Genomic DNA, 25,596 nt, shown 5'->3' with positions numbered 1-25,596 from the left:
AGTACTCATGATTATTTCCATTACAACATGAAAAGAAGTTAAAGAGGGATAAATTACAAATTATCATGTTTTAGAAAATTCATGAAAAGGCTCAAGAAAATAAAAGTAATCACAAGGTTACTTGTGATTACTCTTCCTCCAACAACTAAATTCAAATTCCTAGCATTAGGATCTGATAAGCAAAGTATAAAATGTAAGCTGCTAGTGCAAAACAAAAATATCCAGGTGAATTAACTCCAAGCACATTTATAACAGGGGAGGAAACTTTTATGGATAAATTTCTTTTCCAGTGTGCTAATTTCTGAAATTTCAATAATTAGGACATCTTTAATATTATACTACAAAAAACTTAAAATGGTTAAGTATGTAGCTACAATGTATTTGCAAACCTATAAATCATCTTGCTTACTTAAGTGTTTAATAGTTTCTGGTATCATTAAATATTTGTCAACTTTAAAAAACTGCATGCCAAATTGTAGTAAATTGGAAGATCTGAATATATATAGAGGGCAGATGCCTTTTAATGAAGGGATCATGGACAAATGAAAAAAAAATTTTTTTTGGCAGTACTAGGGTTTGAACTCAGGGCCTCAGCTTGCTAAGCAGGTGCTTTGCCACTTGTGCTACCCATATCTCCCCTTTTAGCTTTAGCTAGTTTTCACACAGGGTTTCATAAATTTTTCACTTGGTTTAAATAATCACATTTGGAAACAATCTGCCACCTCCTAAAACATGGAGAATCACTTGTTTCAGAGAATTTAAAATACAACTTCAAATTATACCACTGAAAAATGGAAAGCATATTGTTTATTTGGCTGAATTTCCATGAAAATAGTAAAACTATGGAGTCTCCTTCACTGTATTCAATGACATATGATTAAAAAGTCACATCAGCTAATGAGAATTTCGTTCTTTAAAAACTTTACATGGTTAAATATAGTATCTCTAATTTTTTTATGAACTATAGCACAAAATGTCAGCTAAACCTGTGTACAGTTATATAAAAAATAATTTGCTATTTCAGATTTTCTAATTCTGTAAACTCTAATGTGCTGGTAAGTCTTAAAATTATTTTCAGCATTCACTAATCCAACACTGCTCTTCCATTTTATATGGATCTGTAGGTGCTAGACAGAATAAATTAAAAAACAATGTGGCAGACTATTGCCTAAAGTATCCTAAGTTGTATAGAATGCAGATTTCTCTCTTGATTTTAATTTTTGCAAAATTAAAACCCAACAAGCAAGATGATGTGTTCCAGAGATGGAGTGGCAGAGTAAGCACTTCAGTGAACTTACTCTCCTATAAAAACAAAAGAAGCCAGTTGCTGGTGGCTCATATCTGTAATCGCAGCTACTCCGTAGCTGAGATCTGAGGATCACAGTTCAAAAGCTAGCCTGGGCAGGAAAGTCCATGAGACTCTTATCTCCAATTAACCACCAGAAAACCAGAAGTAGAGCTGTGGCTCAAAGTGGTTCAATGTCAGCTTGGGCAGGAAAGTCTGTGAGACTCTTACCTCCAATTAACCACCTTGAGCAAAAAGTTCAGAGACAGTGCACTGGCCCTGAGTTCAAGCCCCACAACCAACAAGAGGAAAAAAAAAAGAGCCCAATTCTGATCTCGCAAAATAAAGATTAAGTAGATGTAGAGATAGGTCATGCAAGATGATCCAGCTTGAGGTGGAGAAAGAAACAATAACAATGGAAATGAACAGAAATCATCCAGAGACCTGTAGGAGAATATCAGTTGTAGCCACATAAATGGAAGTCCCAGAAAAGAGAGAAATAGGACAGAGAGAATATTTAAATAATGGCCTCAACAACTTAGTTGATAAAAACTATTAACTTACACAATTAACCAATCAAAACTCAACAAAGTAAAGTCAAAGGGATCCACAACTAGATGTATCATAATCAAATTGATGACAGAGAAAACAAATAGGAGGAGAAAAACGACTCTACATGCATTATGAAATCCTTAAGACAGTGAATTGCTGGTCATCAGAAACATGGAGGCAAGAAGACAAGTGGGATGACAGTTCCAAAATGTTTTCCTTTAAAAAAGAAGGAGAAACCGGGTTCACGTGGTGGCCCTGGTGGCTCACACCTGCAATGCTAGCTACTTAGAAGGCTGAGATCTGAGGATCATGGTTCAAAGCCAGCCCAGGCAGGAAAGTCCCTGTGACTCTTATCTCCAATAAACCATCTGAAAACTGGAAGTGGTGCTGTGGTTCAAGTGGTAGAGAGCTTGCCTTGAGCTGAAGAGCGCAGGGATAGCACCCAGGCCCCGAGTTCAAGCCCCACAACCAAATTTAAAAGAGAGAGAGAGAGAGAGAGAGAAAGCTGGGCACCAGTGCCTGTAATCCTAGCTATCCTAGAAAGCTGAGATCTCAGGATCACAGTTTGAAGTCAGCCCAGGCAAGAAAGCCCATGAGACTCTTACCTCCAATAAACTACCAAAAAGCTAGATGTAGAGCTGTGGCTTAAGTGGTAGAATGCTAGCCTTGAGTGCTCAGGCAAAGTACCCAAGCCCTCAGTTCAAGGCCAAAAATAAAAAAAGGAGAAATTTAAGACATTCCTAGATAAACACAGAGAATTTATCACTAGCAGTTCTGCCCTACAAGAAAAACTAAAGGAATTCCTTTAAGCTGAAATAAATGATACCATTGAGTATCTCGAATCCATAGACAGAAATGAAGATTCCATGTGAATTTGACTATATAGATGAAGACAAAAGATGGTATGAATACTGTTATTGCTGGGGATGTGGCTCAGTGGCAAAGTGCCTGCCTAGCATGTATGTATGAGACCCTGAGTTCAAGCCTCAGCAGTGAGTGTAGGATACCCATGCACAGTTATTTGTAACTCTTTCATTTCCTCCTTTACAAGGCAATCACATAAAACAATTGAAAGACAGTTGGTGGGCATATAATGTACCAAGATATAACTTATATGACAATATCCCACACAAAGGCAAAGGCCACTAGCAAGACAGTCTCAAAAGCAAATAAGAAAAAAATATAGAAAAGCAAAAAGAAAAAGACAATTCAACAATAATAGCTGGAGACGTCAATATCTCACTTTGAGCAGGACAGATTGAGATGAACAAGGTAACAGAACACTTGAACACTATAAACCAACTATGCCTAGCCTATTGTTACAGAATGCCCCACTCAAGGATAGAACACATTCTTTTCAAGCACATAAGGCAACATTCTCCAGAAGAGAGTATATTAGGCCACAAAATTTAAAAAAAAAAATCGCACAAAATATTATTATCCAAAAATGAAATAAAATCAGGAACCAGTAATCTAAGAAAATTTATGAAAGTCATAAATAGGTAGAATTAGATAACATATGCCTAAATAAATAATGGATATTAGAAAATATTTTTAGAGAAGCAAAGACAGCGTATCAAAATTTATGGGAAATGAATATTCAAGGAAAACTTATACTTGAATGTTCATAACAATCCTAGGTCATAGCCAAAAGGTAGAAATAAGTCAATGCTGAATAACAAATAAATGAATAAAAACTGTAGAGTATCCACAAAATGTAATAGTATTCACTCATAAAAATAAAAGGAGTTACTGACTCAAGCTACAACATGGATCAAGTCTGTATACAAGTAAAGGAACATGAAAGATCACAAATTGTAATTTATCTAAAATATCCAGAATAGGAAAGTAGATCTCCAGAGACAGAAGGTAAATTAGTGCTTGTCACAGGCCTAGAAGAAGGAGCAATGAGGAGTGTTAAAGTGAGTGCTAGTTACAAAGGAGTTTTCATATGGGGTGATAAAAAGTTCTAGAACCAAACAGTGATGATGGCTGCACAGCATTGTGAATGTACTTTCTTTTTTTATATTTTTTATTGTAAAGTTGCTGTACAGAGGGGTTATAGTTACATGAATGTGAATGTACTTAATGTCACTGAATTATGTACTTTAAAATGGTTTAAATAGCCAATAAATGTATTTTGTCATAATAAAACAATAAAAATCACAATTAAGACATTATTAAATAAATAAGTAAATAAACAAAACATTAAGAAAACACATTAAAAGGCAAAGACATAAAAACTCAATCAACAAAATACTGCAATGTGAACATGCTTAGTTCATACTTGTATGTGAGGCCATGAGGCCTCAAGCGTGGGTTCATCCTCTTCTGGGTCAAAATCTGGGTTATCACTTGGAGGAAGAGTACGGAAGATGTTAGCACTGATCTGTAAAGAAAAGTAAATTTAGATTCATGTTCTCTGTTGTATAACTGAATTTAACAGTGGGAAATAAAATGTCCTTAAGATCATGTTAATTAAGAAAAAAGTTAAGTTGTGGCTATAAATTTAGCTCAAAAACTTATAAATTTCATTAAGGTATAGTGGCAGGCATTTGTTTCGGTCTTCTCTATCCAGTAATTCTCACTTCCTTAGCCCTCAAACTTCTGAAGATTACAGCTCACATTTAGATTCTTCTTCCTTATCAGTTTTTCTTAACAAATTTTGCTTAATATTAATGAGGGGAGGGGAAAAGAAGAGAAGAATCTGGGAAGAAAAAGGGCAAAATTTCTAATGTTTCCTGTTTCTAACACGATTGTTTGTATCTTTCCACACCTCTCATGTTCTATACCTATAAACAAAAAAAGTAATTATTAGCCCGGCACCAGTGGCTCACACCTGTAATCCTAGCTACTCAGGAGGCTGACATCTGAGGATCACAGTTCAAAGGCAGCCCAGGCAGAAAAGTCCATGAGACTCATCTCCAGTTAACCACCAGAAAACCGGAAGTGGCACTGTGGCTCAAGTAGTAGAGTGTTTGCCTTGAGCTGAAGAGCTCAGGGACAGCACTCAGGCCCAGAGTTCAAGACTCATGACCGACCAAAAAAAAAGAAAAAAAAGTAAATATCTCTATTGTACATGCATAGTTGCACTGAGGAAGAGGAGGAGGTGTAAAATGCCTACACTGCTATTACAATTTAAACACTTCATGATTTTGTCTACTGCATACATTTTACCTACTCTGAGATTCTGCAAAGGCATTTCCCAATTTCTCTGAAATCAGGAACTGCTTTGAGATTCTTCATCTTAGATTCAATGAAACAGTATTTATAATGTCATCCTTTGCTCCCTTTGCCTCACCACTAAGGTAACCATACATCCTTTCTTTCTAACAAAAATAGATTATACTCCCAATCCACAATTCTGTGTGTGTGTGTGTGTGTGTCTCTCTCTCTCTCTCTCTCCCTGGAACTCTCTCCCTGGAACTTCAGGGCCTGGGCACTGTCCCTGAGCTTTTTACTTGAGCCATGCTCAACTTTTGTTTTTTTTGTAGTTAATTAGAGATAAACACCAATTTAAGATTAGAGTCTACTGGACTTTCCTGCCACGCTGGCTCTGAATACTAATACTGAGATTGCAGCCTCCTTATCATTAGTAGCTAGGAGTACCCTCGTGAACTATGGCCCAACCCACAATTCCTTTAAAAATGAACAGACTGACATACCAAATACTTTCGTCTGAGAGATTTGAGGCAAACTATTTGAAGAACAGAGAGCAATGTTTGATAGTACAAACAAGTTTCCAAATATTTTATGAAATGGCACCTGGGGTAGGCAAATAATTGCTAATATTATTACCATAGTCATAACTCATATGAAGCAATAAACTTAGAATTTCATTAGTTAGAACTCAAAAGCCAGTGTTAAGGGTAAAATTGATCAGTGGTTTGGACATCAACTTCTCAAAGAGAAGCAGAAGGCTGTAAGTAGAATTTGAAAAGGGAAAAATATCTCATAATTGTTATCAATAAAAGTTAACTTTATAGGCACCAACAAAGTTATCTGTATGTAACAAGTTTCAAAGTATAGGATTCCTTTCAAACCCGATTTCCTAGCTTTTCACTAGTCTTTTCTTCCTCCTTTACACATTTTCTCTTAGTGACTACTCACCCTTACATCTGTCAATCTGAATAATATTGAGCCTATATATTTCTCAACATCTAAGTTTAAGATACGCACTATCCCATATGGTGGTCATTCAAGTAAGTGGAGGAGTGGCTCAAGTGGTAGAGCGCTAACCTTGAGCAATAAAGCTCGGGGACAGCACCCAGGCCCTAAGTTCAAGTCCTAGGACTGGCACAAAAAGGGAAAAAAAACTGCTTTAAAAAATATGGCAAGGGCTGGGAAGGTGGCTCAGTAGTAGAGTGCTTGCCTTGCATGCCTGAGGCCCTGGGTTCAATTCCTCAGCACCACATAAGCAAAAAGGAAAAAGCCAGAAGTGGCATTGTGGCTCAAGTGGTAGAGCGCTAGCCTTGAGCTGAGGGACAGCACTCAGACCCAGAGTTCAGGCCCCATGACCGGACCAAAAAAAAAAAAAGAAATATGGCAAGACACTATGTTGGAAATGAACTTTACAACTTGGAGAAGAGGGGAGTCAGGAAAGGGAAAGTGGGAGAAAATGAGGGGAGGGAGTAACACTGTTCAACAACCATTTCCTCATTACTTATGTAACTGTAACCCCTCTGTATATAACCTTTATAATACAATTAAATCAAGTTTTAAAAAATGTTAGTAAATTAAAAAATTTGGTAGCCACCTACCACTGTGGCTACTGAATGTCCTATAAGAAACAATAGCATCAGTGAAATGGAGGACTCTTTTTTGAGTATGTTAATTACTGTACATTTATTTTAGATCAGTGTCAACTCACAATTACAACTCAGATCTTACTTTAAATTTATATAAATCTGAGAACTACGTGTCCAGAGGCTTACCATTTTTACTATATCAGAATACGCTGATTCAACAATTACACCACGATTAGTTGAAACATACTCAACCAGTTCATTCAGTGTTGCTCTTTTAATTTCTTTGCTCTTCAAGTCTGAAACAGAGTCCATGAAATCAAACAGTATACAACACTGCTGCAACTTCTGACAAAAAAGCTCTTGTTGTTCATTTGAAGTAGCATCTGTAAATAAAAACAGTGAAAAACTTACAAATAGCCAATACAAAGTTTACCTTTATACATCTGTTGATTTTGCAAAAGACACTCACATACATAAATCTCTCAATCACCTATGATAAATTCACCCATCAAATTCTGTCATCTAAGAATTTTTTATTGGATTCTTCTCATTGCTCACGTAATTTTTTATTATTGATTTCTCGTTCCTTCCTTGACATTTCCACCATGATTTCAGCCCCTCGCTGAAATTAGACTAGAACTGGCACAAAAAGGGGGAAAAATGCTTTAAAAAATATGGCAAGATACTATGTTGGAAATGAACTTTACAACTTGGAAAAGAGGGGATTCAGGAAGGGGAAAGTGGGAGAAGATGAGGGGAGGGGGTAACACTGTTCAACAACTAGAGCAATGACATCCTCATGGCTCCTCCTAAGTCGCATAACCACTACCACTACTGACTTATCTTCCACATTACTTAAAAAGCTAAAATCCTGTTAAAGTTTAAATCAATATGATCATACTTAACATGTATTTGTAGATCATCCTCAATAATTAAAGAGGATGAAGCGCAAGCCCTTCTGTATACAAGTGTAGAAGTCTACTAACACACTTTGTGGCTTGCCTCTTAGCATTCTGGGGAACTACACCCTCCCTATGGTACCCTCGGCCTAGAATGCCCATCTTCCCACATTCCTGGAAGCTTTATCTGAGTTTGTTTTGTTTTGTTTCAGTACAAGTCCCTTTCAGTTTTCCTAGGACACTAAAGATAATACCAGTGGCTAATCCATTTTTGCCTTAAGGGATTTTTAAGCACACATCTCTATTGTAGTATTTATTGTTAGAGATGATTTCCTACTTTCAAGTAAGAAAGAAAACATAGCCAGGGGCCAGGGGCTAGGGGCTCAAGCCTGTAATCCTAGCTACACTGGAGGCTGAGATCTGAGGATCATGGTTCAAAGCCAGCCTGGGCAGAAAAGTCCCTGCGACTCTTATCTCCAATAAACCACTAGAAAACCAGAAGTTGTGCCGTGTCTCAAGTGGTAGAGCACTCGCCTTGAGCTGAAGAGCTGAAGGACAGCGCCCAGGCCCAGAGCTCAAGCCCCTCGACCGGCAAAAAAAAAAAAAAAAAAAGAAGATATAAAGCATAAAAGATGTTATGAAAATATAAAAGATACTGCCATCTACTGTGTATGAATGTGTGTATATGTATGTGTATATACACATATACATATACAGCTATTGCAAGATACGTGACTGCTTCATCGAAGAACATTCTTTGTACTAAGTTTCTTAGGAGCTCAGGTGTAGCAGATGTGAATTGTGGACCAGATTGCAAAAGGTTAAATGAGTGAGAAGAGAGGAAGCTACATCATTTTCTACTTACTGACTGGCCTACTTATAGATTTAAGACATGAAACATTTTTATAAAGGTCAAAAACATTTGTAGTTATCCTAGAAGGAAAAAAAGATTTTGTCCTTAAAAATATGGAATATTTTGTGCTTATAGGTGTTTATTTTCTCATAAGAGAAAAGGCATGGGCTGGGAAGGTGGCTCAGTGGTAGAGCGCTTGCCTTGTATGCCTGAGGCCCTGGGTTCGATTCCTCAGCACCACATAAGCAAAAAGAAAAAAGCTGGAAGTGGCGCTGTGGCTCAAGTGATAGAGAGCTAGCCTTGAGCTGAAGAGCTGAGGGACTTGTCCCACCCCCTCCTCCCCAAAAGAGAAAAGGCAGAAAATATTCTTAAGTGATTGGAGAAAGTATTAGTCTAAACTAGGTACCAACGCTCATACCCATAATCCTAGCTACTCAGAAGGCTGAAGATTGCGGTACAAAGCCAGCCTGGGCAGAAAAGTCCAAGAAACTCATCTCCAATTAACAACAAAAAGCTGAAAGTGGAACTGTGTCTCAAGTGGTAGAGCACTAGTGTTGAACAAAAAAGCTCATAAATAGTGCCCAAGCCCTTTGTTCAAGCCCCGGACCAGCGTTAATAAAACAGTAACAGTCTATCCACTTTGGTTATATTTTATATACAGCGTTAATAAAACAGTAACAGTCTATCCACTTTGGTTATATTTTATATACATGAGTAACTACTTGAGAGAAAAAGAACACCTAAAAAAATCTGGTTTTGAAGTATAAGGAGTACTTATCACTTTATTCATCAGCTTTTCCATTCTAAGAATGAATGCACTGAAGACTGATATATTCAAAAAAGTTCCTGCCTGGCCAATGTCTTGCACTAAAACCACATATTTTTAAGTGACTATTTTCACTACATGGATATTCTACTTGACATCCTCAATGTTTTTATTCATATGCTCACAGCTTTTTCACCTGAAAGTCTCCCTGCAATATTAACTGTCTCAGCCACTAGAATTTTATTTAAAAGTTTGAAAATAAAAACATCTTTGGAGATATACAAGTTCACAGGAAAAATTCCATATATTGTACAGCAACTTGAGTTGTGGATGTTGACAAAGTAACTGTTTAACAATATTCCCTGAGTACTGCATACAATACTAAAGCAGTGAGAGAATAGTATGCATTCAGGAGAAACTACTTTGAATGTTGATCTTTTCTTGGCCTAGAAGTTCATGGCACATACTCTCTCACAAGGCTGGGCAACAGTAGCAGAAAGTCAAAGTTCCTAGTCAGTGAACTACCAATTCCCTATAGTGTTTGTTTGTGTTGCTAACCAATTATGTTTGCATTAGATTAGATATATTAAATGTATTTTTTATTTACTGGTATTTTTGACTTAAGATGAGTTTGTTGGGATATAACCCAATCATAAGTTGCAGGTTTACTTAACTGATGGGCATCTATTTTTTTTTTTCCAGTTGGTCATGGGGCCTGAACTCTGGGCCTAGGCGCTTGTCCCTCAGCTCTTCAGCTCAAGGCTAGCGCTCTACCACTTGAGCCACAGCACTACTTTTGGCTTTTTTTTGCTTATGGGTGCTGAGGAATTGAACCCAGGGACTCATGCATGCAAGGCAAGCACTCTACCACTGAGCCACCTTCCCAGCCCCTATTTTTAATGGACATTAATTTTGCCTAAAATATTTAAGTGACTAATGTACATGTGAAATGAATGAATATTTAAGATACAGTGAATTTCATTTAACTCAAGGAAAAAAAAACCTTACTCCTACACATAAACTTGAGAGTATATTTTGATCTCACTAATTACCAAAAGATCAATTGAAATCACTAACTACTATGAATGTATCACATTCAACAATTTTAAATTTCTTATTTTTATGTTGCTTTGGGAAACCTGATCACAACCTTAAGACTATTCCATAATGACCTGCAATATCAATTCATTTCTTCAATAACAACATTAGAGCTGATGACTTATTAAAAGCACTCTTCTACAAAATCTCAATGAGGAAGCTGCATGAGAGGTATAATCAAGGAATCATCTCAAAAGAAAAACAGATGTTCTTAGCTTTTATAAAATACATAATTAATTTAAACTTGGCTGGAAGATGTTTTTAAATATATTTAGCTACTTACCATTTTATATATGCCTACAATTTGATCTCACTGAAGAGGCTGTGCCACCATAAAAAAAAATCCCTACATAGTGTCTAATAAAGGAGAAGCTAGACAACTCTGGGGAAATGAGGGACTTCATCTTTGAAGGATTATAAACACATCTTTTAAAACTCCCCAAGTCCCTGTTAGGGCTCCTATATGCTTAAGTTTTAATATCTGTTCCACCCATAATTAGGGAAAGGATACAACTTGAAGCTGTATATGACTTATACTTTAAGATCCTACTAATGGATCACAACTAGTTAAACAAACCGGAGTGTACTGCATGTATGGGTATTATTTTACACAAGTGTGTATAGTCAGTTGTGAAGTATGTATAGCTTGTTGAATATTGCTCTACCATATGTAAAATTTATAAGATTGAGGGCTAGGCATATAATAATAGAGTGCTGGCCCAGCATGTGTGAGGACTTGAATTCTATCCTCAGCACCACAAAGGATTAAAAAAAAGAAATACTATATAACATGCTTAAGGTCATAAAGTGTACGTATGTGTGTGTGTGTGTGTGTGTGTGTGTGTGTGTGTGTATGCATGCTTGGATTAAATATCTATCTATCTATCTATCTATCTATCTATCTATCTATCTATCTCCATATATATGCTTGGATTCCAACAACCTAGAATAAGAAGAATGACAGTACTATCTTTAAAATATCAAAAGTTCTTTAAAAGCTGCATTCCAGCTAGGCAACAGTGTCTCATACTTTTAATCCTCATATCTTTAACCCTTCAAGAGATTCAGATACAAGGATTGTGGTTCAAAGCCAGCCTGGGTAGAAAAGTCCATGAGATTCTCATCTCCAAATAACCACCCAAAAAAGCAGAAGTGGAGGCCTTGAGCCAAAAGTTCAGGGATAGTGCTCAGGCACTGAGTTCAAGTCTCTCAAGACCAGCACCCTGCCCCCCGCCCCCCAAAAAAAGTTTCATTCCAGGCTGAATTCTTTTATTTTATTTCTTCTGGTTATGGGGCTTGAACTCAGGGCCTGGGCTGTCCCTGAGCTCTTTTGTCAAGGCTAGCACTCTACCACTTTGAGCCCCAGCACTACTTCTTGGTTTTGCGTTGTTAACTGCAGATAATTTAAGAGTCTCAAAGGAACTTTTCTGCCGGGGCTGGCTTTGAAACACTAGCTTCAAATCAGGATACTCAGATCTGGATTACAGGTATGAGCCATGGTTGCCCGGCTCATTTAAATACTGTATTCTAAATTCTTGCTCACTTAAGACATTCATAGTGCATATTAATTAAGAATGGCCATTTTATTTCTTCTCAATCCCTCTAGAATGACAGTAGATCAAAACAAAAAAAAAAAAAGAAGAAGATAAAAACAGGCACTTAAGTAAGACATTTCCAACCATTTTCTGGAAAAGTCAAAGGAGGAAGTAATTGACAAAACCTAGACAGAAGTCACAAAGGAGATTATAAATTCTCTCAGAACTCCAATTAGTTCAAGATTACAACTATCTAGTGAAACAAAGGAAGTGATTAAGACCTGCTGAAACAGTGGAATTAAATAGAGTCTACCAGCCCATTCTATGAGGGAGTACAGCATCTTATTTTACTCTAAGTAAAACAAAACAGTCGATATAGTCCCATCCAATTCCTAAAATGTTTCTTTTGTTCATTCATACATATTAATGAAAAATAAAGGACCAATATACATTCAAGGAAAGCCTGTAACAAGAAAGAAAACCAAATAAACAGGGAAAAAATAACCAATGATTTAGCACATCACTGTGAAAATTCAGATGTCCATTTGAAAAGATTAGAAGTTTCTCAAAAAAAAAAAAAAAAAAAAAAGTCGGGCACACAGTGCTCACATCTGTAATCCTAGCTATTCAGGAGGCTGAAATCTGAGGATTACCGTTTAAAGCCAGCCCGGGCAGGAAAGTACGTGCTACTTATCTCCAATAAACCACCAGGAAACTAAAAGTGGCACTGTGGCTCAAGTGGTAGAGCACTAGCCTTGAGCTGAAGAGCTGAGGGACAGCGCCCAGGCCCAGAGTTCAAGCCCCATGCAACCAAAAAAAAGTTACCCACAAAAGATCCAAAGGTAGGTAGCCACCAGACTTCTTAGCAGGAAAAGTCATGCTATAAGATAATATTATACTTTGAATGCCAATCTACAACTCTGACACTAGCCAACAATAAAGGCTTAGTGGATGCTGGGCAGAGTTATGGGAAATAGGACCGAGGTACCTCCTATCCTGAGTTCGTTCATGGTTTTTCCTCAACAGTAGTTTCCTTCAAACCACATATTCTCAGATACCAAGGCTCTACTGTAGAATCAAAAAGAAAAAAAAAACTGAAAAGGAAGGAGGATATGAATAGAAAAATATTTTCCCACTGATAGCAATGAATTATACCAGAAAGCACTGTGCTTAATTTATGTCAAAGGTATATATAAAACGTATAAGAAAAAAACATTATACATATACACACATACATATATATCCATAGGGCCCAGCACTATTTGCATTGTCATACTCCACTGATGGGAGCGGTAACCTTAGAATTTACCCCCAAGCATGAGGAAGGACTGGGTCTTTCAACTCAAACAATGGAAGCTGCATCTCACTACAGCAATGTCATGGAATGAAAACTAATTTTCTCCCCGTTACTTCATTCTCAATAGAGAGTAAAGTTACTTGCCCAAGAAGCCTGGTGTTCATGATGAATTTCCAATGTCAGAATCTATTCTATTTTATGCACTAATATATCTTAAAAATTATATAAGTTCATTAAGTGATAACAAATAACCAATGTGAGCTGGGCATTGTGGCACAAATATAATCTCAGCACTCAGGAGGCTTTTGGCAGGAGAAATCTAAGTTCAGGTTAGCTTAGGTTACCCAGAGAAATCCTGTCCCAGAAATAAACAAATAAATATAATTAATTTAGGATGAGAAAACTTCCCCTATAAACTAATTAGTATAAAAATAGTAAATAAACTAAACTAGTATATCCTGATTATGTGGTTCCTATAGGTAGATCTATAGAAGTCAAATCATAATCAGATTGATTCTGGTATATACACTTTCTGCTGCATAAAATAATTACTGCTGTTTGAGTAGAGGACTCAGGACATAGCAAGAACAGTGTGTCTTTGCTCCATAATGTCTAAGCTTAGCTAAGTGTTCCTGTGAAGCCTACCTAAATCACTTGTGTGTCTAGCAGTTGACTCTAGCTTTTGGCTCAAGGACTAGCTGAGGACCTTATCAACACTCCCATATGTGACCTCTCCATGTGGCCTAAAATTCCTCATAGATATTGGGACTAAAAGTCAAAGGCAAACAATCTAAGCAATCTAACAAAAGACAAGCTTTTTATGAAGAAAATTGTAAAACTTTCATGAAATAAAGACAAATCAAGATTTATAATATTTATAGGTAATAAGAGCCAACATCTTCCCTAATGAATCCAGGCAAGGAATGCAATTTGGATCAAATTTTTTTTTTTTTTTGGTCAGTCTTGGGCTTGAACTCTGGGTCTGGGCACTCCCTGAACTTTTCACCTCAAGGTGAGAGTTCTACCATGTGAGCCACATGGCCACTTCTGGTTTTATTGGAGATAAGAGTCTCCTGGACTTTTCTGCTCAGGCTGGCTTTGAACCATGATCCTCAGATCTCAGCCTTCTGAGTACCTAGGATTATAGGTGTGAGCCACTGGCGCCTGGCTGGATCAAATTCTTAACACAATGTTTTGATGAAACCAAAGAGTTGTTCTTTAAAATTCAACTGGAAAAATAGAGCCAAGAACAGTCTAGATGATTTTTTTTTTTTTTTAAGATGAAGAAGCAGGGGCTGGGAAGGTGGCTCAGTGGTAGAGCGCTTGCCTTGCATGCATGAGGCCCTGGGTTCGATTCCTCAGCACCACATAAGCAAAAAGAAAAAAGCCGGAAGTGCACTGTGGCTCAAGTGGTAGAGTGCTAGCCTTGAGCTGAAGAGCTGAGGGACAGCGCCCAGGCCCAGGGTTCAGGCCCCATGACAGGACCCCCCAAAAAAGAAAAGATAAAGAAGCAAAGAGTCATTTTATCCTGTTAAGTAATTAAAACTACATGGCATGGTAGAGAAATACACAAAGACCACTGGGAGTATGGGGAATAAGGCATGTAAAAGCAGGCTGATGTGCACTGGTAGAATGTTAATATATAACAGAGTTGTACACCAAATGTAGGGCTGGTATTTTTTTAAATAAGCAGGGAATTTTTCATTTCAATATTCTGACTATAAAAATAAGATTATATACTTCTATCACATATAAAAATTGCAAGAGAAGTAAATATGAACAATAAACCTGTAAAGCATTTAGTTTTATAATCAACAAAGGATTTCGTAACCAAAATGCAGAAAGGAACATCTAAAAATAATAAAGACAAATCTACAGGGAAAAAAGGGTAATAATACAAAAAATGACCAAGAGACATGAAAACACACTCAAGCACAGTAATAAAAGGCAAATATATATAAACTGTATATATTAATTTATCCATCAAATATCATATATCATTTTATAGACACTGGCTAAAGATGATAAAAATGTGATAAGACTTTCCCAGCAGAATAGACCTCCCACTGTAGATGACTAAAAACTGGATAAAATACACGAAACAGATGCTGGCACTCCAGGATCATGAAGCTAAGAGAAGGAAAACAGAAACACTCACATCAGCTCTATCTGGCAGCACTTTCCAGATGGACTTTTAAAGCCCAGGGTTGAGACCTTTCAAAAGAACAAGCAGCCTAGCAGGAGGTTGGTGGCCCATCCTAGCAACTCTTGTGGCTCAGATCTGAGCACTGTGGTTCAAAAGCCAGCTCAGGCATGAAAGTCTGTGAGACTCATTTCCAATTAACCACCAGAAAACTGGAAGTGGAGCTGTGGCTCAAAGTGGTGGAGTGCTAGGCTTGAGCAAAAGGCTCAGGGACATCACCAGGCCTCGAGTTCAAGCCCCCAAACAGACAAAACAAACAAACAACGACAAAAACCAAACAAGTAGTGTTACTGAACTATATGGACAGAGAACTACTAAAACAGCTGGAATTTACTAAATACTAAAGATATATACCGAACTATACAGAAAGAAACTATGTGTCTTATTAAGGTGAGAAATCTATTTTTCTCTTCCTTTCCTTTCCTCTTTCCTTTCCTTCCTTCCCTCCCTTCCTTTCTTTTTGCTAGTCCTGAAGCTTGAACTCAAGGCCTGGGACTGTCCCTGAGCTTCTTTTGCTTAAGGTTAGCATTCCACTACTTGAGCCACAGTGCCACTTCTGGCTTTTTCTGTTTAAGTGGTACTGAGGAATTGAACCCAGGGCTTCATGCAGGTAAACATTCTACCACTAAGCCACATTCCCAGCCGGATATTTTTCTTTTATTCTATCTACATAGTGAGTTATTTTTAAATGTAAAACAGCCCTTATGTTCTTGGCATAAATTCCCCATAATTACGAAGTATCATGTTATTTATATACTTTAGAATTCAATTTATTAATATTTTATATAAGATTTTTAAATCTTTGTTCATAAGGGACACTATTCTGTGAGTTTCTTCTCTGGTAAATGTCTTTTCAATCAGACATAAACCAATTGAGATTTTTGTTTCTTCTTTTGCCAATTTTAGAAGCAGTTCAGGGAATTTTCCATTTCCTCTAAGATTCCAAATGTATTTGCATTCATTTATACCTATAAACTATGCAATCGTAGATAAAGGTCAGTACTAATTTTTACCATACAACAAATTAAAACTGTAGTAGCCCAAAAAGTCAAACTTGCAACAAGATAAGCAGTTTTTCACAGACCTGCTCCCCAAGGAAACGAATGTGATTCATTCTTGCTTTCCCTCACATTCTTTCCTTCCTCTCTCCCTTCTTTCCTTACTATTTATTTACTTATAATCTACTTGTTTATCTATTATATATTTTGCAGTGCTGAGGATCAAATCCATGGCAACATAAAAGTGTTCCAAGCTGGGCACTGGTGGCTCACGCCTGTAATCCTAGCTATTCAGTAGGCTCATGGTTCAAAGCCAGCCCATGCAGGGAAGTCCATGAGACTCTTATCTCCAATAAACCACTCAGAAAACTGGAAATGGAGCTGTGGCTCAAGTGATAGAGTGGTTGCCTTGAGCTGAAGAGCTAAGGGACAGAGTTCAAGCCCCATGACCAACAAAAAAAAAGTGTTCCACCACTAAGCTATACATCCCCAACCTACAAGTTTATTTTAAAATAAAACCCATTTAACTCTCCAGAAATAATCCTAAGGATAAATAGCAAATGGAAACATCTAATCAAGAATGTCTGAAAATTCAGTAACAATGGTTATTTGAACTGCCTTGGCTGAAGCCAGGAAGTAACTCCATTCAAAGAGATCCACGATCTAAGAACACAGAGATCCCTCCACCTCAAGCCCACTAATAACTTTCTTCCAAGTAAAAAACAGGACACTGACATTTCTTAGGCTGTCCATAGTTACCTGCTAATGAGACTAAGTTCTGTCCAAGGGCAGTTGAGAGACAGAAAGCACCACTGAAATACTGGGACCCTAATCATCCTGGCAAACCAAAAAGACCACAGGTTACTGCCCCTCACCCATACAAGTTAGTCCACATCTTTTCCCGGAGAAAGAATTTATCTGCAACAGAGTACAAAAGCATTCAAGTCAAAGAGTACTCTCAAAGACTGCAAAGGCTCCTCTCAAAAACAGCAGGTTTCCTGGTGAAAGGGAATGGAGCATTTCTACACTCCAAGAATACCCAGGGCTAACCCATAATCCAGGAGAGATCCAGGGGAGATCCAGGAAAAGGACCAACTTGGAGGAGCTCTCCTGGTGTCAGAACAAGTATCAAATAATGACCCTGAAAACTACCTTCAAAGCCTCAATTTGACTGGATTAAATAGCCTGCAGAACCATTTGTGCCCCAAAGCACTGCTGGAAACAATTAAGCAGTCAGCTGGAAACAGTGGAACTTAATAGCTGGGATGATCAGGAAAGACAAATGATTATATGCACTGCCACATGGGTGACCAGGTATACCAAAGTAGTGTCTCTCTGAAGAGCATCAGTGGTGGGGGAAACTTAATCAACAAAAAACCAAACAATAATAAGCCCCAAAAGAGTGAAATCAATACCCTTTCTTCCCTTCTTTCTCTTCACTTCCTCCCATCCCTTTTCCCTTCCCTCCTTCCCCTTTCTTCTTTCCTTCTTTAACATATGGCCTATAGACCAAGAAAAAAAGGAAAATAAACACAAATAGAAGAAACTACTTCAGAGTAACCAGACATGGATATATAACTTCGAGGAATGTAACTTCAAGGGAATCATTATAAATACATTCAGTTCAGCAAAGTGGCACATACCTGTAGTTCCATCTACTCTGGAAACAAAAGTAAGAGAATCAATGGTGGAGGAGCATGAGTTCAAGGCCAGCCCAGAAAACATAGTGAGACACTATCTCAGAAACAAAATAAAAAACCAAAAGAGCTGGAGGGGGGACACATAGCTCAAGTGGTAGAGTGCTTGCCTAGTACACATGGGGCCCCTGGTTTAATTCCCAGAACCACACACACACACAAAAAAAAATGGAGAACAGAGAAAGGAGAGGAAGGAAGGAAGGAAGGAAGGAAGGGAGGGAGGGAGGAAGGGAGGGAGGGAAGGGAAGGGAAGAGAGAAAGAGGGAGGGAAGGCATGCATGTACGAATTTAAAGAACTAAAAAGGAAGCATGATTAAAGAAGTGAAGAAGGGTATGGTGACAGTTAAATAGAAGATGCTGCTGGCTGTGGTGGTCTACATTGGTAATCCTAGCTACACAAGAAACTCAGATCAGAAGGATCATACTTCAGCAACAACTCAGGTAAAAAGTTCGTAAGAATTCCCATAGCAGCTTGTACTATCCTAGCTATGGAGGAGGAGGATCAAGATTCAGGCTGGCCTGAGCAAAACTGAGACCCTATCACAAAAATAACCAGAGAAAGCAGGGCACCAGCGGCTCACTGTAATGCTACTTAGTTACTCAGCAGGCTGAGATCTGAGGATCAAAGTTTGAAATCAGCCAGGGCAGAAAGCTGAAAGTGAAGGTGTGGCTTGAGAGGTAGAATGCCAGAGTTGAGTGAAAAAGCCAAATGAAAGCAAGAAGTATTGATTTCAAGCCCCAGTAGCAGCATAAAAATAACCAGAGCAATAGGGATGGGGGACAGGTACCTGCCTAACAAGCATGCGGCCCAAATTCTAACTCTAGTATGTTCCCCCTGTAGAGAACACTGCTGGCGAGAGAATTTGAAATAAGAGAATTTTTTAAGTCACTAACAAGACTCATTAGGAGATGTGACCTGGCATTAGAAAATATTAAGAAACTTGAGGATACATCAACAGAGATTACACAATCTAAAGGATGGAAAATAAAAAGGATGAAGAAAAATAGTGGAAGTGTTAGGAGAAATGTGAGAGAAAGGGGAAAAAATACCTTGAAGAAATGACTAAAAACTTCCCAAATGTATTGAATTATTCTAACTTTATAAATCTAAGCTCAAAAACTCCAGTAAGAAATTCAGAGATCCACAGATTTATTGTACTAACACTGAGAGTCAAAGACAAGGAGAAAAATTTGAAAACAGCAAAATAAATCAGCTAGTTATTTAGAGGAACTAAGATTAGTAACTAATTTCACAGCAAAGACATCAGAGACTAGAAAACAGAATAACAAGCTGTGCTCCGGTGGCTCACACCTGTAACCCTAGCTACGCAGGAGGTTGAGATCTTAGGATCATAGTTCAAAGGCAGCCTGGGAAGGAAAGTCTGTGAGATTGTATCTCCAATAAACTCAGAAAAAGCCAAAAGTATTGCTGTGGCTTGAGTGGTAAGAGTGCTAGCCTTGAGCACCGAAAGGCTCAGGAACAGAGCATAGACTACGAGTTCAAGCTCCAGGACACACAAAAAAGAAAAAGAAAAAAGAAAAAAAAACAGAATAACATTCCAAGTGTTTGAAGAAAAAACTCTCAACCAAAAATTCTATATTCAACATTTTTTTAAAATAAATGAAGTCAAACAAAGATATTTCATGGCAGAAAAAAATTAAATATTGTTAGCTGGCTTGCCAGCTAATTCCCTTAATACTAAGGAAATTCCTTCAGGCTGAAAGCAAGTGACCACAGAAGCTAATCTGTATGACTGTATCTGACAAAACCCAAAGGACATCAATAAAGGTAACTGTACAGATATAACATTTTAAGTTTATTTTCTTTCTTAACTGGATTTTGCAGGCCACTGCATAAAACAGTAAAAGTAAAAAAGTGTTGCTGAGTTGTTAATATATAGGAATTGAATATATTTACTAATAACACCAGTGAAGTGCAGAGTTAAAGAAATAACTACTGGTAGGAAAGTAAAACAATGTAAAGTTAATATTGGAGTTATTATATTAATACATGACTGTATAACAAAAAGACATGATAGTCATATTAGAAAATTTGAGTAATGATTCTATATCTCACTGAAATTAATGAAGTATAAAGTTGAACCAAATTCTTTTTTTTTTTTTTTTTGGTTGGTCAAGGGGCCTCAACTCTGGGCCTGGGCCCTATCCCTCATTTCTTCAGCTCAAGGCTAGCACTCTACCACTTGATCCACAGCACCACTTCCAGCTTTTTTGCTTATGTGGTACTGAGGAATAGAACCCAGGGCCTCATGTATGCAAGGCAAGCACTCTACCACTGAGCCACCCATAAATTAAAATGTGTATGATTAAATAAAAGAAAAAATACCCTCAAAAATACATACTGAAAAGCTTCATTAAACAAATTTAAATGCTCAATAAGAAAATGGACATTTGGGGGGGGAAACGGGGGGGGGAGATAGGAGGGCAGGGATGGTTAGGGGAAACAAAGGAGGAGGCAACAATGCTTGATAAGAAATGTACTCATTACCTTGCTCATGTAATTGTAACCACTCTATATGGTAATTTCACAATTAAAAAAACCAAACAAAAAAGAAAATGGCCATTTCTAAAAGCAATAAAACTAGCAGGAAAAAGATGCAAGGAACACAGAAAACAAAAAGGGAAAGGAGAGATACAAATCCACATATTTCAATAATGACATTAAATGTGAGTCAACTAAACAGGCCAATCAACAATAGGGATCATCAGACTGGACTTTTCTTTAATGGATATACAAATGGCCAATAAACATTAAAAGATGCCTATTATTAGTCACAAGGGAAATTCAAATCATAGCCATAATAGGACAATACTTCACATTTATTAGAATGGCTATAACAAAGTCAGATAAAGAATGGTGAACAGCGAATAATACCAAAATACACTGCACAACTATGTATGAAGATGGCATAAACTCTAAATGAAAGCTGTTGATCAATAGAACATTATAGTGGGCCAGGGAAAGGCAAAGCAATAGAGAAGGTTATTCTGATTAAAATATAATATATTCACATCCATGCCAAGGGGGAAAAAAGTACTGGCAAGAGTGTGGAGTAATCAGAAACTTCATACATTGCAGGAAGAAATGTAAAATGATGTAGCGGTTGTGGAAAATAGTGTAGTAGTTCCTTAATCAATTAAACACAGAATTATCATATGAACCAGAAATTCTACTCCTAGACATACACCCAAGAGAAATATATATTCACTCAAAAATGTGTACATGACTGTCTATTGCAAAATTACTCAGAATAATCAAAAGGCAGAAACAATCCAAATGATGAATGGCTACATGCTATGACACAGATGAACCTTGAAAATATTATACTAAGTGAAAGCTTGTCACAAAAGACCATACAGGGGTTGGGAATGTGTCTTAGTGGTAGAGTGCTTGTCTAGCATACATGAAGCCCTGGGTTGGATTCCTCAGTACCACATGATAGAAAAGGCTGGATGTGGCACTGTGGCTCAAGTGGTAGAGTGCTAACTTTGAGCAAAAGAAGCTCAGGGACTATGCATACAGAAAAATACAGAGATAGTAGATTAGTGGTTGCTTAGGAATGGGGAAAAGGGAATTCTAAGAAAACAAAGGTTGATAATGGAATATATAGAATTTCATTTTTTTAATTGTGAAAATACCGTAATTACATGGGCAAGGTAATGAGTACATTTCTTATCAAGCATTGTTGCCTCCTCCTTTGTTTCCCCTTCTCATCCCTTCCCATCTCCCCCCCACCATCTCCCCTCCCCTGCAATTTCATTCTCTTTTTTTTGTCGGTCGTGGGGCTTGAACTCTGGGCCTGGGCACTGTCCCTCAGCTCTTCAGCTCAAAGCGAGCGCTCTACCACTTGAGCTACAGCGCCACTTCCGGTTTTCTGGTGGTTTATTGGAGATAGGAGTCTCAAGGTCTCTCCTGCCCAGGCTGGCTTTGAACCGCGATCCTCAGATCTCAGCCTCCTGAGTAGCTAGGATTACAGGCGTGAGCCACCAGCGCCCGGCTTGCAATTTCATTCTTAAGTGATGAAAACTATTTAAAAAATGTAGTCCAGTCCTGGTCTCTATATGTTCTTCATATCAAATAACCCAGGCATCACTGAATGACAGTAAAAGTTTACAGCAAATGTGGTAACGTCACTGATGAACAGTCACATAAACTTCAGTCCACCACAAATGTGAACAGAAGACAACCTTCAGTACCCTTGTTTAATCTTTGAAGTTGCACTTAATTTATACTAAACTAGACTGATAAAGTCTTTGAAATAACAGATAAAAGGGAACTTTAAAACCAACACATAAAATGAAAAAAAGAAGTAACATTATGTATGGTTGTTTTTAAGTTAATTGATTTTTAAAAATTAGTACAGTAAGATAATCTGGAATTTTTCCCTATATGGTTTTGTTGGTACTATCTTAAATGTGTCTTAATATAATGTATTGCCTATAGCTGAGTGCTGGTGGCTTATGCCTATAATTCTAGCTACTCAGGAGGCTAACATCTGAGGATCGTGGTTCAAAGCCAGCCTGAACAAGAAAGTCTGTGATATTTTTATCTCTATTTAACCACCAGAAAACCAGAAGTGGAGCTGTGGCTCAAAGTGATAGAGCACTAACTTTGAGCAAAAAAGCTCAGGGATAATGTTCAGTTCTTGAGTTCAAGCCCCAGGACCAGCACCAAAAACTAAATACGTACATATATATTATATATATCCACACACCTATAGATGTATACATATATACATGTGTATATGTATCATATGTGTTATATGTATGCATATATGTATGCATGCATATATATCATATATCTCAACAAGTATAAATACAATGAAATATTAATATACTATTACAAACTTTCCTCTTCTTGTCCATCTTCAGTAAGATCAAGTGATAGACTTCTTAGGAATAATTAAGGTCTTCGTTACTTCTCTATGTTTAAAGATAAATATTTGAAGGAGCAGGTATAATTATTTGTAACAGAAATAGTCTTATAGATCACATTTCCAATTACTTCTGCTCACATCTTTGAAACCTAAAGTAAGATCTCATGTAGGAAGGATTCATGCTACAAATTATGGAACAAGCACTGTGTATCATAGCAACCTAGCAATACCACTTCCACTACAGTGACACGCTGAGGATGCAATCCAGGATTCTAATTTAAGAAACTGGCACAGAATATAGGACATGTAGCTTTTTTTGGCAATACCCCTAGAACATTAATAACTAAGAGTCTAAAATCAGCCTTTATTTGAAGCTTTGGAGACAAGGCTGTTATAAAGTAACAATGGATATATTTATTAACAAGTGACACAGCATTTTGACTAAATATGACATAGTTAAGGTTCTGTGGTTTCATTACAATTAAAAATGGTGAGAAAAAAATCATAGACATCACACTTCTGTAAAGTTCAACACATATACACTATCAGTTTGATAATTTAATAGAGTTCTTACCTAGAGCCAGTGGCCAGTGGCTTATACCTGTAATCCTAGCGATTTAGGAGGCTGAGAGCTAGAGGATCCCAAACAGAAAAGTTAGTGAGACCCTATCTCCAATTAACCGGAAAAAAAGCTGGCTGAAGGTATGGCTCAAGTAGTACAGCACTAGATCCTGAGTTCAAGCCCTACTACAAAGAAAACTCTGAGATTACTATCTAAAGCTATCAAAGGGATAAATACTTGCATGCTTTAATCAACTACCATTCAAATATAAATATATCCACAACTATTCCATTATAGAAGTTAATTTTTATTTTAAAAAATTAATTGTATGTTACCTTTTGTATGAACAAACTTTTTGATTATACAGCAAGAACAAGGAATGAAGATGAGCGGATAGGGCATGTTATAGAGATTCCTGGGATGTGGAACTTAGTAGGCCAAATGCTGAAACCAGTCTCCTGCCTAAGAGAATAAATGGAAGACTTGTATCATTTCCTTAATTCCATTTTAATGTAAATCCCACTATTCATTAAGAAAACATGTCTTTAGAAGTATCTTTATTCTCATTTGAGACTTTTCAGGAAAAAACAAATATTACAATGGTTATTTTCAGTTTTATGGCTGTGAAATTCTCTTTACCCTCTTTCCTGCCTATAACTCTTAAGAAGCACCACCTACTCTACAGAATAAAGTATTACCTTCCTTAACAAGGTGTTCAAATCCTACAGCAGGCTCTATGCTGCAGAGACAACTTGATTCTCTCCATCACAGTTGGGCTTTGGAACAGTGGGTATAAGGTTAGGAATCAAAGAATTCTGAAACTCAATGCTTGATAAGAAATGTATTCATAGGGCTGGGAAGGTGGCTCAGCGGTGGAGCGCTTGCCTTGAATGCCTGAGGCCCTGGGTTCAATTCCTCAGCGTCACATAAGCAAAAAGAAAAAAGCCGGAAGTGGTGCTGTGGCTCAAGAGCGTTAGCCTTGAGCTGAAGAGCTGAGGGACAGCGCCCAGGTCTAGAGTTCAGGCCCCACGACCGGACCCCCCCCCAAAAAAAAGAAATGTATTCATTATCTTGTCCATCTAGTTGTAACCCCTCTGTACAGTATTTTCACAATTAAAAAAAAAAAGAATTCTGATACTATATGAAAACTATTGTATTGATTTTGAAAAGATAGTGCGTTCTTTTAATTGGATTTTTAAATTAATTAAATACACTTAGAAATAATTTCTTGTGGTTCAATCCCCAACACTGAAAAAAGAAAAAACTATTATTTTAATATAAGGAATTTATAACTAAGGTTTAAAGTAGTTACTTCAGTATTTCCAGAAATAAAAATTATATTTGGTAACAATTATACATTTATTTTCCTTGGGAAAATGCTATTTATATTATGTGAAATCAACAGATTACAGACTAACATACAATGTACTACATGATTTCTCCAACAGAAAAATATGAGAAGATGCTTGCAAGTTTGAGAGTTTTCCTGACAATAAGAAGTTTCATTTTCTACCTTTGTAATATATCTTGAGTTATTTTTAACAGTTACTTTTTTTTATAAAAATAAAGCCATTATAAAAGAACAGGATATTTAAGAATATGACAAAAAAAAAAGAATATGACATTCTTTAAATGAGTTTATTTTAGAAAATTATGAAAACTTAAGACTCACTTATAACTCATAGCAACTATTGTACTCTAAATAGACATTCCCCCCCGCCTTTTGGACTAGGATTTGAACTCAGTATCTGATGTTTTTGCTCATTAGCGTGTGCATTACCACCTGACTCACACCTCCAAACCCAAGGCATTACTTCTCTAGCTTTTATGGCCTATACCTATAATCCTAGGATTGAGGTTCGAAGCCAGCCCAGGCAGAAAAGTCCCTGTGAGAGTCTTACCTTCCTTCAATTAACCACTCAAAAACTGCAAGTGGTGTTGTGGCTCAAAGTGGTAGAGTGCTAGCCTTGAGCAAAAGGGCTCAAGGACAGAGCCCAGACCCTGAGTTCAAGCCCCACAACCAACCAAAAAGAAAAGGGGGTAGGGCTTTGAAGGCATGGCTAAGTTGGCAGAACACTAGCCAATGAGCGAGAAAGCGTCAGATACCTAGTCTAAGTACCAACTTGGACCTAAAAAAAAAGAAAAAAAAGCAGTTCTCAAAATATGTAGGATCACCTGAGAGGGAAAACTGTGTTTTTTTTTTTT

The 25,596-nt window shown here is 37.3% G+C and overlaps 1 protein-coding gene across 1 annotated transcript in view; it reads right to left on the bottom strand.

Annotated features, from left to right (window-relative positions):
- The window catches only part of Ppp2r5a (protein phosphatase 2, regulatory subunit B', alpha), a 41,019-nt gene extending 17,177 nt beyond the window's left edge, over nt 1–23,842 (bottom strand). The window contains exons 1-3 of the mRNA XM_013014979.1: nt 23,727–23,842; nt 6,772–6,968; nt 4,125–4,226 (exon numbers count right to left, since the gene is read on the bottom strand). Coding sequence (XP_012870433.1) covers nt 4,125–4,226; nt 6,772–6,968; nt 23,727–23,793 — 366 coding nt within the window. The 5' untranslated portion in view covers nt 23,794–23,842. The remainder of the gene's footprint in view (nt 1–4,124; nt 4,227–6,771; nt 6,969–23,726) is intronic.
- Between the last annotated feature and the right edge of the window lie 1,754 nt (nt 23,843–25,596).

Source organism: Dipodomys ordii, unplaced genomic scaffold (genome assembly GCF_000151885.1).
Source record: "Dipodomys ordii isolate 6190 unplaced genomic scaffold, Dord_2.0 Scaffold26, whole genome shotgun sequence".
Classification (NCBI taxonomy): domain Eukaryota; kingdom Metazoa; phylum Chordata; class Mammalia; order Rodentia; family Heteromyidae; genus Dipodomys; species Dipodomys ordii.
Note: the sequence above shows the minus strand (reverse complement) of the source record. Positions and strands in the feature narration are given on the sequence as shown.